This window comes from Corvus hawaiiensis, chromosome 7, assembly GCF_020740725.1.
Source record: "Corvus hawaiiensis isolate bCorHaw1 chromosome 7, bCorHaw1.pri.cur, whole genome shotgun sequence".
In the NCBI taxonomy this organism is placed as follows: Eukaryota; Metazoa; Chordata; class Aves; order Passeriformes; family Corvidae; genus Corvus; species Corvus hawaiiensis.
In genome coordinates this window covers 14,121,074-14,132,368 of record NC_063219.1, presented here as the reverse complement: position 1 = coordinate 14,132,368, position 11,295 = coordinate 14,121,074, and the positions used below count along the sequence as shown (strand labels likewise).

The window sequence follows — 11,295 nt, the reverse complement described above, 5'->3', positions numbered from 1 at the left end:
AGTTTGTCCCTCGGCACGCGCCGTCCGTCTCGCGAGGCTCGCCGGGAGCTCGCGGGGCAGCGGGCGCCGTGTCCCGCCGGTGCCGCGTGCGAGGTAACAGCAGCGCCGGGAGTCCCGGCCCGGCCCTTCCCCGCCCCTTCCCGCCCGGCGCTATCCCCGCCGTTCCTTCTGCGTGATCCGAGCCGCTGCGAAGCCTCCGAAAGACCTCTGTCCTTTTGTACTGTCCCGCGCTGTTGGGCAGCGCTCCCAGGGCCAGCGGGAAGTGATCCCGGAACCCAGCGGCTTCTCCCCGGCGCCGGGAGAGTGAGCGCCCGCGGGTGTACCGTGAAGGCGGCTTTCCCGTGGGATGGCAGGCAGGCTGGGACAGGCTGGCGGGCGGGATGTTACCCGCTGGTGAAGGTCTGCAGGGACCCTCCAGAGCCCTGTCGGGAGACGCTTGTGCCTGGGGAAACGTCATTTAGGAAAACACTCTGCTTCCCAGCAGAGCTCTCAGGTAGAGCAGCAAAGAGGAGGCAAGAGTTGATGCCCGGGCTGTCCTTGTGCTGAGATGTTTGACTGAAATGTTGGAGACCAAATAAAAGCCTCTCTGCAAACCATTTTCCGGGGATCTTTGATCAAGTCTTCTCCCTTCCTGTAAAAGTGCATAGATTTGGCAATGAAACTGGGGGAATTGAAAGTCTGGTAACTAATCCATAATTTTCAATTGTTTTTACAGATGAGTGATCTTGTGCAGTTTCTCCAGAACTGTTTCCACTGGTAGAATGTCACCGGATCCCTTACTTTGAGTTGGTGTTTCAAATCTATTCATGAGGCATTAGCAGAAATGAATAATAAGATAAGTTATTTGTTAAATACTGTTAGATGCGTGCATAGGTACAGTTCTGTGCTCACTCCCAAATCTTCATCCACAACAAGAAAACACATTTTATGGATTGGCAGATACAGGGATCCCTTGGGAAATGCGAACTTCAGGAAATTACTGTTAAATATTTTGCCTTCTCTGCATGGATCATCTCTTCGATTTCTATCTCAAAAGACAGATGTTTTTAGCACAGGTGCAGAGGCTTTGGTAAGTGAGAAGGCTTCCCAGAGCTCCTTGGAAGTTGAAAAGTTGGATGGTTCTGAGAGCTTCAAACTGAAGCATGTAGAGGATCGCAGTGACCTGTTCTTCACCAGTCTCCGGAAGTGCACCTGTCCTTGCGACGCGCTGGACTTGGCTGCAGAGGCGGCTGTTTCCATTAAGCACTACACAAACTGTTTAACCATGGCCTGGAGGCTCTTCAAAAACCTGTCAGAAGAGCAGCAGCGCTACGAGAAGCAGCTGATCTTTGAGCACCCGGCTTTTGTGAAGCTGTGCCAGCAGCTGCTGCGCGATGCACGCAGGATGACGCGTGGAGACCTGGTGTTCAGCTTGCACGCCGTGGTGCACCTCGGCGTGCCTCAGAACACGCTCCTGGTCCAGACTTTGGTGAGAGTGTGCCAAGTATGTATGAAAATCCTTTTCCTAAATTTGGGCTGAAACCTCATGGGTAATTCTGGGAGGCTGTGCAGCATCAGAGAGAGTTGGATTATATCCCTGGTTTAGTCTGATGTTCCATGGAAACAGTTCCCGTAGTTCATTTGTGTGGACTTCTAATTTCCTTAACTTTAGAAACCACTGCTTGATTTCGAATTTAAAAGAGAGGAGAAGTCTCAAAAATCATTACCCTTTCAAATCAACTAAATTTGACTGATGTGAGACCCTGTGGAGTCTCTGCAGGATTAAAGCTTGTAAATTGACTTTTGAGGGGAAAAAAAAAAATGGCAGGTGCAGAGTAAGAGTGGTCAGTTTTTCTTTTCTGAAACTTTTACTGGTTTGAAGTAATCTGACATTGTCAAAACTTTTAACAGGAGAAGCTCAATCAGCTTGATAACCGATGCATCTCAGTTTTGGCAACTACTTTGGCAGGGATGGATAAAGACAAGAATGTGAGCGCTCTTCAAGCTGGATTACAGTGAGAAAAACATGTCTTTCATGTGTTCTTCGTATTTAAATGTTGTTTGAATGCATGCCTGTTAGAAATCATCAAGGGTATGTCTGCACATAAAATACATCCTGTGGTGTTAGGATTTAAATGATCGCATGAGATAAGAGCTGTGCTAGACAGTGTATTATGGCACTGTCTTTGCAGTTTCAAGGAGGAGGGCTTCCGATGGTAAAGGGTGCTAGACTGGTCCGCAGGGGATTGTGTTCTGACTGCAGCTCCACTAGTGTAGTTTTTTTGTGATGTTGATCGAGTCCTTTCACATATCTATCCCTCTTTTATCTGTATGCAGACAGGAGGTGATGAGACTATCTTACTTAGGGACCTATCTTATTTTTCATGATGAAAAACATTGTTTAACAGCCTGGGAATATTTTCTTTTAGTTTAGTAAGTAAAAATTCAGATGAAGACTAGTTGTATCCAGCAAGTGCCTCTGTGTAGTGATTTACCAGAATAACTTCTTTGGCTGTAGTGAATTTTTTCTGGGCCAGTGTGGTTTGTGTGTGTGACCAATCTGCTCACTCCCATGAGATTGCTTTTACTGAAGCAGTCACAAAACTTGCCATGGATTAGTACTTTTGACCCTGTATCACATTCTGCTTTGAGAAAGTGGAAGTGATACCCAAAAGCCAGGTTCCCCTGGAGGCACAGGTACACAGTTCTTAAAAGCTGGTGGAAAGCAGGCGTCACATCTACAGTTCTCTGTCTTGATGTCTGGAACTCTGGCCCATTTGCAGGGATGAATTTCAGACCAGTGCACTGCCTTTGAAAGTGACACTTCATTTTTTTGTAGGCATATTTACCTGTATAGGTATATTTAAGGGTGGTTCAGACATAACAATTACAGTACCACCCACCGAGCCAGAAAAGGAGGTGCTAAGAGTGCACTTTCATCTTGTGCATATGATCTCTGTGTTACCTCCTTCTGTTCTTGCAGCCCACAGCACTGCTTGTTTGGTTTCATTCCTAACTTGCATCTATTTGTTGTCTGTGTCCATTCTTGAGTTTCCTGTCTGTTTCAGAACTTGCCTGCCCATCAGTGATTTAAAGATAAAAACATGCAATTTTCTTTTTCTGCAGAAGGGTGATAATTCCTTGAGGCTTAACAGCCCTCATATTTGCACTGTCACATGTGCAGTCTGGTCAGGTGCCCCTGCTGTAAGTGTATCAGCAGCAACATTCATCTATCAGGATTAACATTAAGAAAGCATTTATAATTATTTCCATGTGTAAAATATCTGTGCTGCAGCTACGTCACGTCGAGTTATGCCAACATTTCAAAAAAAAGGAGGTGGAAGAGGAGCAGGGGATTACAGCTTTAACTTGGGGGGTACGTCAGTGAAGAAGAATGGGGCTACTTACCTGTTTCTGCTGGAATGAGAAGAGCTCTTGTGTGTGTTTTTCCGTCAGGCTACTAGTGGAGCAGCGCATTTCAAGTATCAGAGACATCTTTATTCTGCAAAACCTGATGAAATGCCTGGGAAAAGATGCTCCAGTTTTCCTGAAAAAGAAATTAGAGGTAAAGTTAGTTGGAGGCTCATTTTTACTCCCACAAAAGCCTATGCTCTTGCGTAATTTATAAATTGTGTATGGTTCTTTGCAGACACTGAAAGAGAAAATGTAATAGCACGGTAACTGTATTTGCTATATGCATCATAGTCCAGCTATATCTGTAGGAAGAACTTATATTTGGAGGCTGGTAACAGGAGGAATTGAGGCAGTAAAACATCAGTGCCCTCACCTCTGTGCTGGCCACGTGGTGTTCCGTAGAAGAGCTGACAGGCTGATTCCTCATTCCCTTGCCCAGCCTGTGACTGAAGAGAAGGTGACAGAAAACTGGTCTGTGATGGGGCTGTGTCCAGTAACTGTAGGGGGCTGGAGGACTGGTGGGAGTGAGATGCCAGAACTCCCCAAGCTCATGGTCTTGTTTTTCTGTGTATGTGAAAGGTCTCCTGGGAAGTACAATGGCTGGGAGCAGGCTGCAGGTTTTATGGCAGGGTGTCCTGGGTTTGTGCCCTGATGTAAAAACTCTTTTTGAAATCTTCTTTCAAAGAGGGCCTGCTAGTGTTTTCATCACATAACTAAGGGCTCTGATGTCAGAGTTTGTAATAGCATTCATGAAACATCATAAACTGAGAGGAAAGTAACATTTGCACTTGTTAACTAAAGGGAGCCCTTAATTTTCTGAGCCCACAGGGTGCTATTTTTTTACAGTGTAACTTCTTATCATAGATGCATTTTGTATTTAACCTCTGATACATATACAATAAAAATACTGTATTTTAATAACCAATATACTTTGTAGTTTCATTTTTAGTGTCATTTATATCAATCTAATTACTGCTTTGATAAATGAAATCTCTCGTGGCATCAGAGCTGACCTTCCCTGCCTCAGTGCACATTTGTAGCTGGGTGTTTGTATTAAATACAGGCCGCTCACATACTGTTGGATCACTTTGGAGGCTTACAGCTTTCATGCACATCCAAAACCATAATTGGACTACTATGAACTTTTAAGTTAACCCTGTCTGTTTTATTTCTGCTACTTTCTTAAGAGTTGGTAGAAGATATGTATTCACAGTATTTGGAAATGACCTTTACTGAGACTTTTTTCTTTTAAAATAACCAAATGAAGGCAAATTGCTGGCAACTTGTGTATTGACATGTTTCTAGAGCATTTGACCTGCTGTAATTGTGTATTAAGAAATCAAGAGTAGATATTTTATGCTTTTACTGTTTTTTGCTTCTTTTTCTTTCATATAAATCTGAACTAAGGACTTTGGGAAAGTTTTGGTGAAAATGTCTTCACCAGAAAGCAATTATAATATACCTGAAGAATGAAGGATTTAATAAACTCTGGTTCACTTTAGATGGCAGTTTTGAGAGAAATAGATGGTTTGACTTTTCCGAATGCTCTGCGTATGTTTTTGGCTCTTGCTGCAATGAATTACTGTTCCCTTCCAATCCTGAATGCCTGCAGTAAAAAGATCCAGGGTAAGAAAAAAATATGTTAATTAAATTTCCCTTCTGTATACCAAATTCCTCCTAATTATTGTCTCATCTCCCTTTTCTGATTTCCTTTAAATCTCAGGAAACATCTTTGTTTTACAGGATATTATAGTTATGTGGAGCCATTTGACAAGCAGCAGGACAGAAAATTACTGATCAATAATAAAAGCAAATAGCTCTTGTCATCTCTGCCCTTCTTAACATTTACCTGATTTGCTATTTTTCTTTACATTTTTCTGTACAGAGGATTTAAGAAAAAGAATTTAATTCAAGCAAGGAAAAGAGATTTCAAATAAAATTTTATAACAAATCTGAATTGGAAATTGACAACTTACAGGATGGATTGGCAACTTGGTGTGGTTAGTTGGTAAACTAAAGGGAAAATAGTGTTTCCTTGATTACTGGATTTAATTATTGAGTACTGCTTAATAATTAACCTCATGCTGTAGCCCATAAAAACATTAAATGAAAGCTAATGCTTTCACCTCTCTCCATACCTTTCCAATACATTGCTTAATTATATGTGGTTAGTATGTGTTGATTCATGCTTAAAATATGTAAGAATTTGTGTCTCAGAAAGCATTAAGGTAGCAAAATAGCATTCTTAATAGAAATGACCCAGAAGTGTTGAGGCTGCTTGAACAGCCTTTATGTGTCCTGGTTGTTCATACGTGTTAGGACACAATGTTTAATCACACATCCTGGCTTCTCCCATGGGACTTTGACCACACTCAGCACACAGGCCAGGTGGCATACGCAGAGGGGACAGTGACTTTCTTCAGCATTTTTTTTAGTGCATGCTGAAAATCAAAAATCCTGGAACAGAAGACATGCTGGGAATACAATCTTCTTGCTTATTTTGTTAATTTGTCCCCTTTTGCTGATTAATGTATTGTAGCTTGATTCTGGCTCAGTTTGGTTTCTTCTGTCTCTCAAGTTTCTTCATGTGTTTTAGTTCAGTTGAGCTTTGCTTAGCTAGTCTCAGTCTTCCACAGTTTCTTATCATATTTTTCCCCTCCTCCATCCCTTAACCAAACTGTTCCCCCAACATCTCAGTGTCTCCAACCTACAGCTCCCATTGCTTTTTATCATTTGTCCTCCTTTGATCTTCTGTTACAGAAAATGTCCACGATGCTCCATTTCGGCAGTTAATTCTCGTTCTGGAAGCTTGTCACACTCTCCAGTACCGTAATGTAAATCTGTTTTCAGCATTAGCAGGCTATGTTAATTCTACTGCCTACCTTTGGGACAAAAGACAGGTAAATTATTTGAGACCAAATAATGTATAGTGGTACTAATAGAGTATCTGATGCTTCTGTCTTAGCTTTCTTCATGTTTGTGCTTGATCTTTGGAGAACAAATTTGTATGAATACCGATCTGATGAAGTTGATAGTTACATTTTTAAAATGCTGTTCTATTTATTGATAAGTAAAGAAACAAAAGTTTGGAAAAATTTGCTTTCATTAAAAAATGTGTTCTATGAAGTCAACAGGTAGGATCAACTTCACTGGTTTTCTTGACTTATAAAGCTGTATTTTCTTTTAGATTTTCCTTTTTCTCTCAGCCTGTGAGACACTTGGCTTTCAGCCTACGGAGTTGCTGGAGATTTTTACTGAGAAGGTGACAGAAGACCCTGAATTCCTTAACTTGAAAAACCTTTTGATTGTTCTTCGAGTGTATTCACGACTCAACTATGTTCCCAGAGTCCAGAAGCATCTGTAGGTTTTCATTTAGAGTGCCTGATAAAATGTTATAGTCATTATAGAGTAATGTAGGGCAACTAGTATTTGGTTTCATTTGTGAAAGAGCTCATAATCCTGTTTAATTAATCTGTAAGGTAAATTTCTGTGTCTTTCCACATTTTTTCTGAATATGATTTTTTTTTTCTTTAACTGAAAATGAAGACCTTGGTTCTAGACTGACCAGGCTACTAAATCTGTTGATAGGTAGCTGTATCCTCAAAGTAAGAATCTAGTGTTAGATAACACAAAATACAATGATACAAGATAATAAAGATTTCCAAGTTGTATTTTTGTTTGAAATATGTATTTTATATAGCCTTATTTGTGTTTTGAGATACTTTTCTTGTGCTTTTGGAAAAGGTTTTTTGAGACTCTTCATAGCTGCTTGAATAAGTGCCTGCCTCAGATTTCCAGCACAGAACTGCTGAAGGCAGTGTATTCACTTGGCATCTTAGGATATCTTCCCCACCATGCACTTGATGTGCTGCTGCAAAAGGACAGCAAGGATGAACTTACACTGTCAGGTCAGACCTTACTTTGTCACGTTCTTGTTTTAAACAGGATGTCTGCCTGTGTATGTAATTGGTTGTAACTGTGTTAAAAGATTCAAAATTCAAGAACACAAGCATGATTAATATTAAATTTGAAGTACTCAAGACAAAGTTAATGTAGTGATGGTGATCTGAGTGACCTGGGCCTGCACTAGGGAGTCAGGCTTACTGTCTTGGGCTCCATGGTGGCAACAGTTTAACAGTAGGTGTGCAATTAAATGCGAGAGGTGAAGATGGGATTTGTGCAAATGGTAGAAATGTGTAAGGGACAGGAGTTCTATAGTCAATAGATGTTCAGGCATTTTTAAAAACATAGGAAGTCTTAACCTTTGCAAACTAACTTTAGTAGCTGGAATCATGAGTAAAAGTGGGATTTGGAATGCTCTGAGTTATAATAAGGTCCTTGGAATGGTTTGTAGAAGAATTTGGTTTCCACATTACAATTTTGTACAGCTAGTAGAGTAGTCAAGTCGAGTTTGCTGTACTAGAACAGACTACAAATGATAATAAAATGAAAAATTCTGTGGGATAATACACTGTATGTAATATTTTTTGTAACCTTTTTCAGATGATCTTAAAGAACAAAATGCAGTGATGCTTCGCTGTGTGAAAACATGTATGGAACTTGACAGCCCTTCTTTCACAAAGCCTGCATTTGTGCTGACTGAGAATTCATCCTCATTAGTATCTCTTAATCTCAGAAAGGCTCAGGAGGCACTGACAGAACTTCTGGGAGGCGAGAACATGTTCCGGCAAAATGTTCGGCTGCCATACAAATATCATATTGGTATGAAGCTATGTAACTGTCATATTATTTTTAATATGGATTTATAGTCCCCAAAGTAATAAGATGGTAATAAATTTGCATAGGGTGCAAGTGATTAGAAGTTTAACACTTTGAAGATAGTCTTTTAACAAATGATGTCATTGATTGGTGAATCTACTTTTTATGATGCTTCTGTTAAAGTTTTTAATTCCATTTGCTATAACTTTTACATTTTCTCTTGTTTGCAAAATGCTTCGGACTTTTTTTAGGCATCAGCAAGTAGATGTTAATTGTACCTAAATCCAATGTGGCCAACTTCGAGAGAGTTGACATTTTAATACAAATCATGTTAGAAACAAAGTCAAACAGCAGCTGCCTTTTGTCCTCTTTTGTTCTCTTTTGTTCTCTTGTTTCTTCTCTGAAGTTCCGGCTAAGATTTAGGCTCTACTTTCATTTATGAAATGGGATGTGACCTTCTTTTGGTTTCTCTTATGTTTTGATAGTGCCTTTTTTTTTTTTTTTTTTTGCCAGCCACCTCACCTAGCTTACCAGTTTTTCTGTATTAGTAATAATTTTTTTCCTAAGTATTTCTAATAAGGAATTGGATTGCAGGAAAATCTGAGTAGGCGTGATAGACTGTGATCAAGAGTCGTTTCTTTAAATGATGATTTCACTCCATAAACTTAAATCTGCAGTTTCCAGAAACAAATTTATTTCTTCTTGAGATGGGCAAGCTATAACTTTCTATTTGTTGCAGGGAGGGAAAAGCTATCAGTAATAATTCAATTATTAAGAGAACAGCAATTAGAAACAGACCAGTGGTGGTGTCTATTAACTTTTTCAAATGAGCTGTTCAGTTTGAACAATTTGAACAATTAATGGGTTCAAATGAGAACATTAATTTTAACCTCTTGCAGAGTTAAATGTTTTGTTGTTTTGTTTTCAGATTTTGAAATCAGGATGGATTCAGACAGAAAGAAAGTGCTCCCCATAGTTGCAACTGATGATCATCCTGACTCACGTGTTCAGAGGTGTCTTTTTTTGACTGCATATTTTTTCTAGCAGGCTAGTTTTCTTTGTATGTGTCCCATTCAGTTACTTCTTTGGTTCACTGATTTGCAGAAGCAAAGTAAATAACTCAGTTGTTATCTGTGCTTACTGGAATATGCAGAAGTTGCCATGCCAGCACAGAGCAACAATACGTCCAGCTCGATACCTTCTTCCAACAGAGGCTAACACTTAACATTTCAGAGAAAGAGGCAGGAAACATCACAGTGATCTGATACTCTCTTAATGAATGCAGATAGCAATTTTTTTAAAAGTATTTGTCCAATTAGACATTCAGTTGTTCTCTCAAGTCTCAAAAATTTGCATCTCAGTGGTATGTTATGGCAGTTAATTCAGCTACTGAAATATAATTTGAATAAAAAGGATCATCATATCTACACTTTAGGTGATTAATTTAATCTTGTGTAGAAGAATGACCTCTCAGTAACTGAAGCAGGACATACATCATTTAAGTAATACTTAAGCAGAATTGGGTAACACTTAACATTTGTCTGCTGGATCACTGCACAGCAATGTATTTTGTACAGTTTGCTTTTCAATAAAAGGAGAGCTGGTGAATTGTGTAACAGAAACTCAGTGTTCCAAGGCATTCAGCTTTCCTCACCCTTCCAAGCAGGTTTTTATGGCAGGAAGTGATTCTGAATATCATTAGCAAAGGATCAAAGTAAATGCAGAATCTGTCAAATTAATGGAGAATGTTGAATGATCTATTTCCTTCTCATTGTGGGAGAAGTGGAGATTTAAGTACTTAATTCTGGTGTAGGTATTTGGGTAGATGCTGGTGCCTCTGTGAAGCTCATGGAAGAGAAGAATCAAAATTACTTAAACCTGAAGAAGGAAGAGGATAATGACATTTGTGCAGTCCTGCTATTTGTGCCTACCAGAAAGACATGTTTATTCTGCACTGTTAACAGACATAATTGAGTCGTTGTGTTATAAATTATTATTCTGCATTTATACAGTGAAGTCTTCCCTACTCTTCTTGGTTGCAGGTTGGCTTTTCTGTTTGCTCCTATGTCTGCCTTCTGTCTGGGCACAACACACCCCCAGGGAAAGCTGGCAATGAAGAAGCGGCACCTAAATAAACTGGGCTATCATGTGATTCTGGTAAGAAGAGTCCTGTTACTGTCTCTGTTTTGATCCTGTTATCAGCACAGTGATGAGTATGTTTGGTATATGAGGCCTTGTTCTACAAAGCATGAAGGTTCACCAGGAATGGGAGGCTTTCTCCAGAGTGGTAATTGTGTATCATTTCTAGTTAGAGGGTAGTGGTGGTGTCACTAAGGGCAAAAGGAGAGGGGAACTCTAAAAGACAAGCTACTACTTACTATTATCAGTAAATAAATAGTTGAGGGGGAAAAAATCAAGCCATGAATTGTTTTGTACCTAAGAAACCTATGTGTCTTTGGCTTATTTCCCTGATTTTTATAGAATAAATGATTCAAGCGAACTTGTTTTCAGAATACAACAACTTCTGTGGCCTTCTCATCACTGAGCACTTGGTTTGTAGGACAGGGTAGTTTGGACAATAGAAATAATGTACTTTTTCCTTTTCCTTTCTTGCAGATCCAGAGCAAGAAGTTTCAGGAAATGACAAAAGAAGATGCGGTTGAGTTTTTTAAAGGAAAAATTTATTCAGAAGATGCTGTATCTTTTCCTGAAGCAACTGTGCAGGATAATAATTAAAATAAACTAAGAGTTTTGGGTCTTCTGATTTCTCTTTTTCCTGTGTAATTACTGTAAGGATTTTAACAGAAGAGATAAATAGTTTTATTCACAACTGCCTGCTCCACCCTATTACAGAGTAAGAAAAGTTAGTGAAACAAACACTGGCTGCTGATAGTGAGGGTTTTCTTTTGTGAAGTGGGAGCAGATTTTCTTTAGTGGAAGGAAATAATTAATCCAAAAAGCACCCTGACATCTATTGCTGTTACAGTGTCTTAATTTAATCTGTACTTGCTTCCCCTCCCGCATACCCCTCATCAGATTTCTCTCTTCTCTTGAGCTGGGCCAGGGAAAAGATGTAACTATGTCAAGTGCTATTGGAACCTGGCCTATAAGTAGGCACTAGAAGGATTCTCTCTCAACATCCTGTGTAGTTCCTTATGCAGAACTATATATGGTAAATCAGTA

At 39.8% G+C, this 11,295-nt stretch overlaps 1 protein-coding gene across 3 annotated transcripts; it reads left to right on the top strand.

The window, feature by feature from the left end:
- The first annotated feature begins 21 nt into the window (after positions 1-21).
- On the top strand, positions 22-10,876 carry FASTKD2 (FAST kinase domains 2). Of its 3 annotated transcripts, none has more exons than XM_048309096.1 (12): positions 22-93; positions 716-1,483; positions 1,891-1,994; positions 3,436-3,544; positions 4,896-5,019; positions 6,154-6,293; positions 6,581-6,753; positions 7,138-7,301; positions 7,897-8,115; positions 9,041-9,125; positions 10,155-10,269; positions 10,729-10,876. In XM_048309096.1, the coding sequence occupies exons 2-12, from the start codon at positions 824-826 to the stop codon at positions 10,846-10,848; spliced, it is 2,013 nt and encodes a 670-aa protein (XP_048165053.1). In that variant the 5' UTR covers positions 22-93; positions 716-823; the 3' UTR covers positions 10,849-10,876. The 3 variants fall into 3 exon arrangements, with proteins under 3 accessions (XP_048165053.1, XP_048165054.1, XP_048165052.1); XM_048309097.1 differs by lacking the exon at positions 22-93 and adding an exon at positions 101-493; XM_048309095.1 differs by lacking the exon at positions 22-93 and having other exon boundaries at positions 101-1,483.
- The last annotated feature ends 419 nt before the right edge of the window (positions 10,877-11,295 follow it).

Excerpts from the sequence above, each read along its gene's own strand:
- FASTKD2 (XM_048309096.1), top strand. The coding sequence starts at position 824 with ATGAATAATAAGATAAGTTATTTGTTAAATACTGTTAGATGCGTGCAT. Across the intron at positions 1,484-1,890 it reads CTTTGGTGAGAGTGTGCCAA|GAGAAGCTCAATCAGCTTGA; the intron begins GTATGTATGAAA and ends AACTTTTAACAG. Across the intron at positions 8,116-9,040 it reads GCCATACAAATATCATATTG|ATTTTGAAATCAGGATGGAT; the intron begins GTATGAAGCTAT and ends TTTTGTTTTCAG.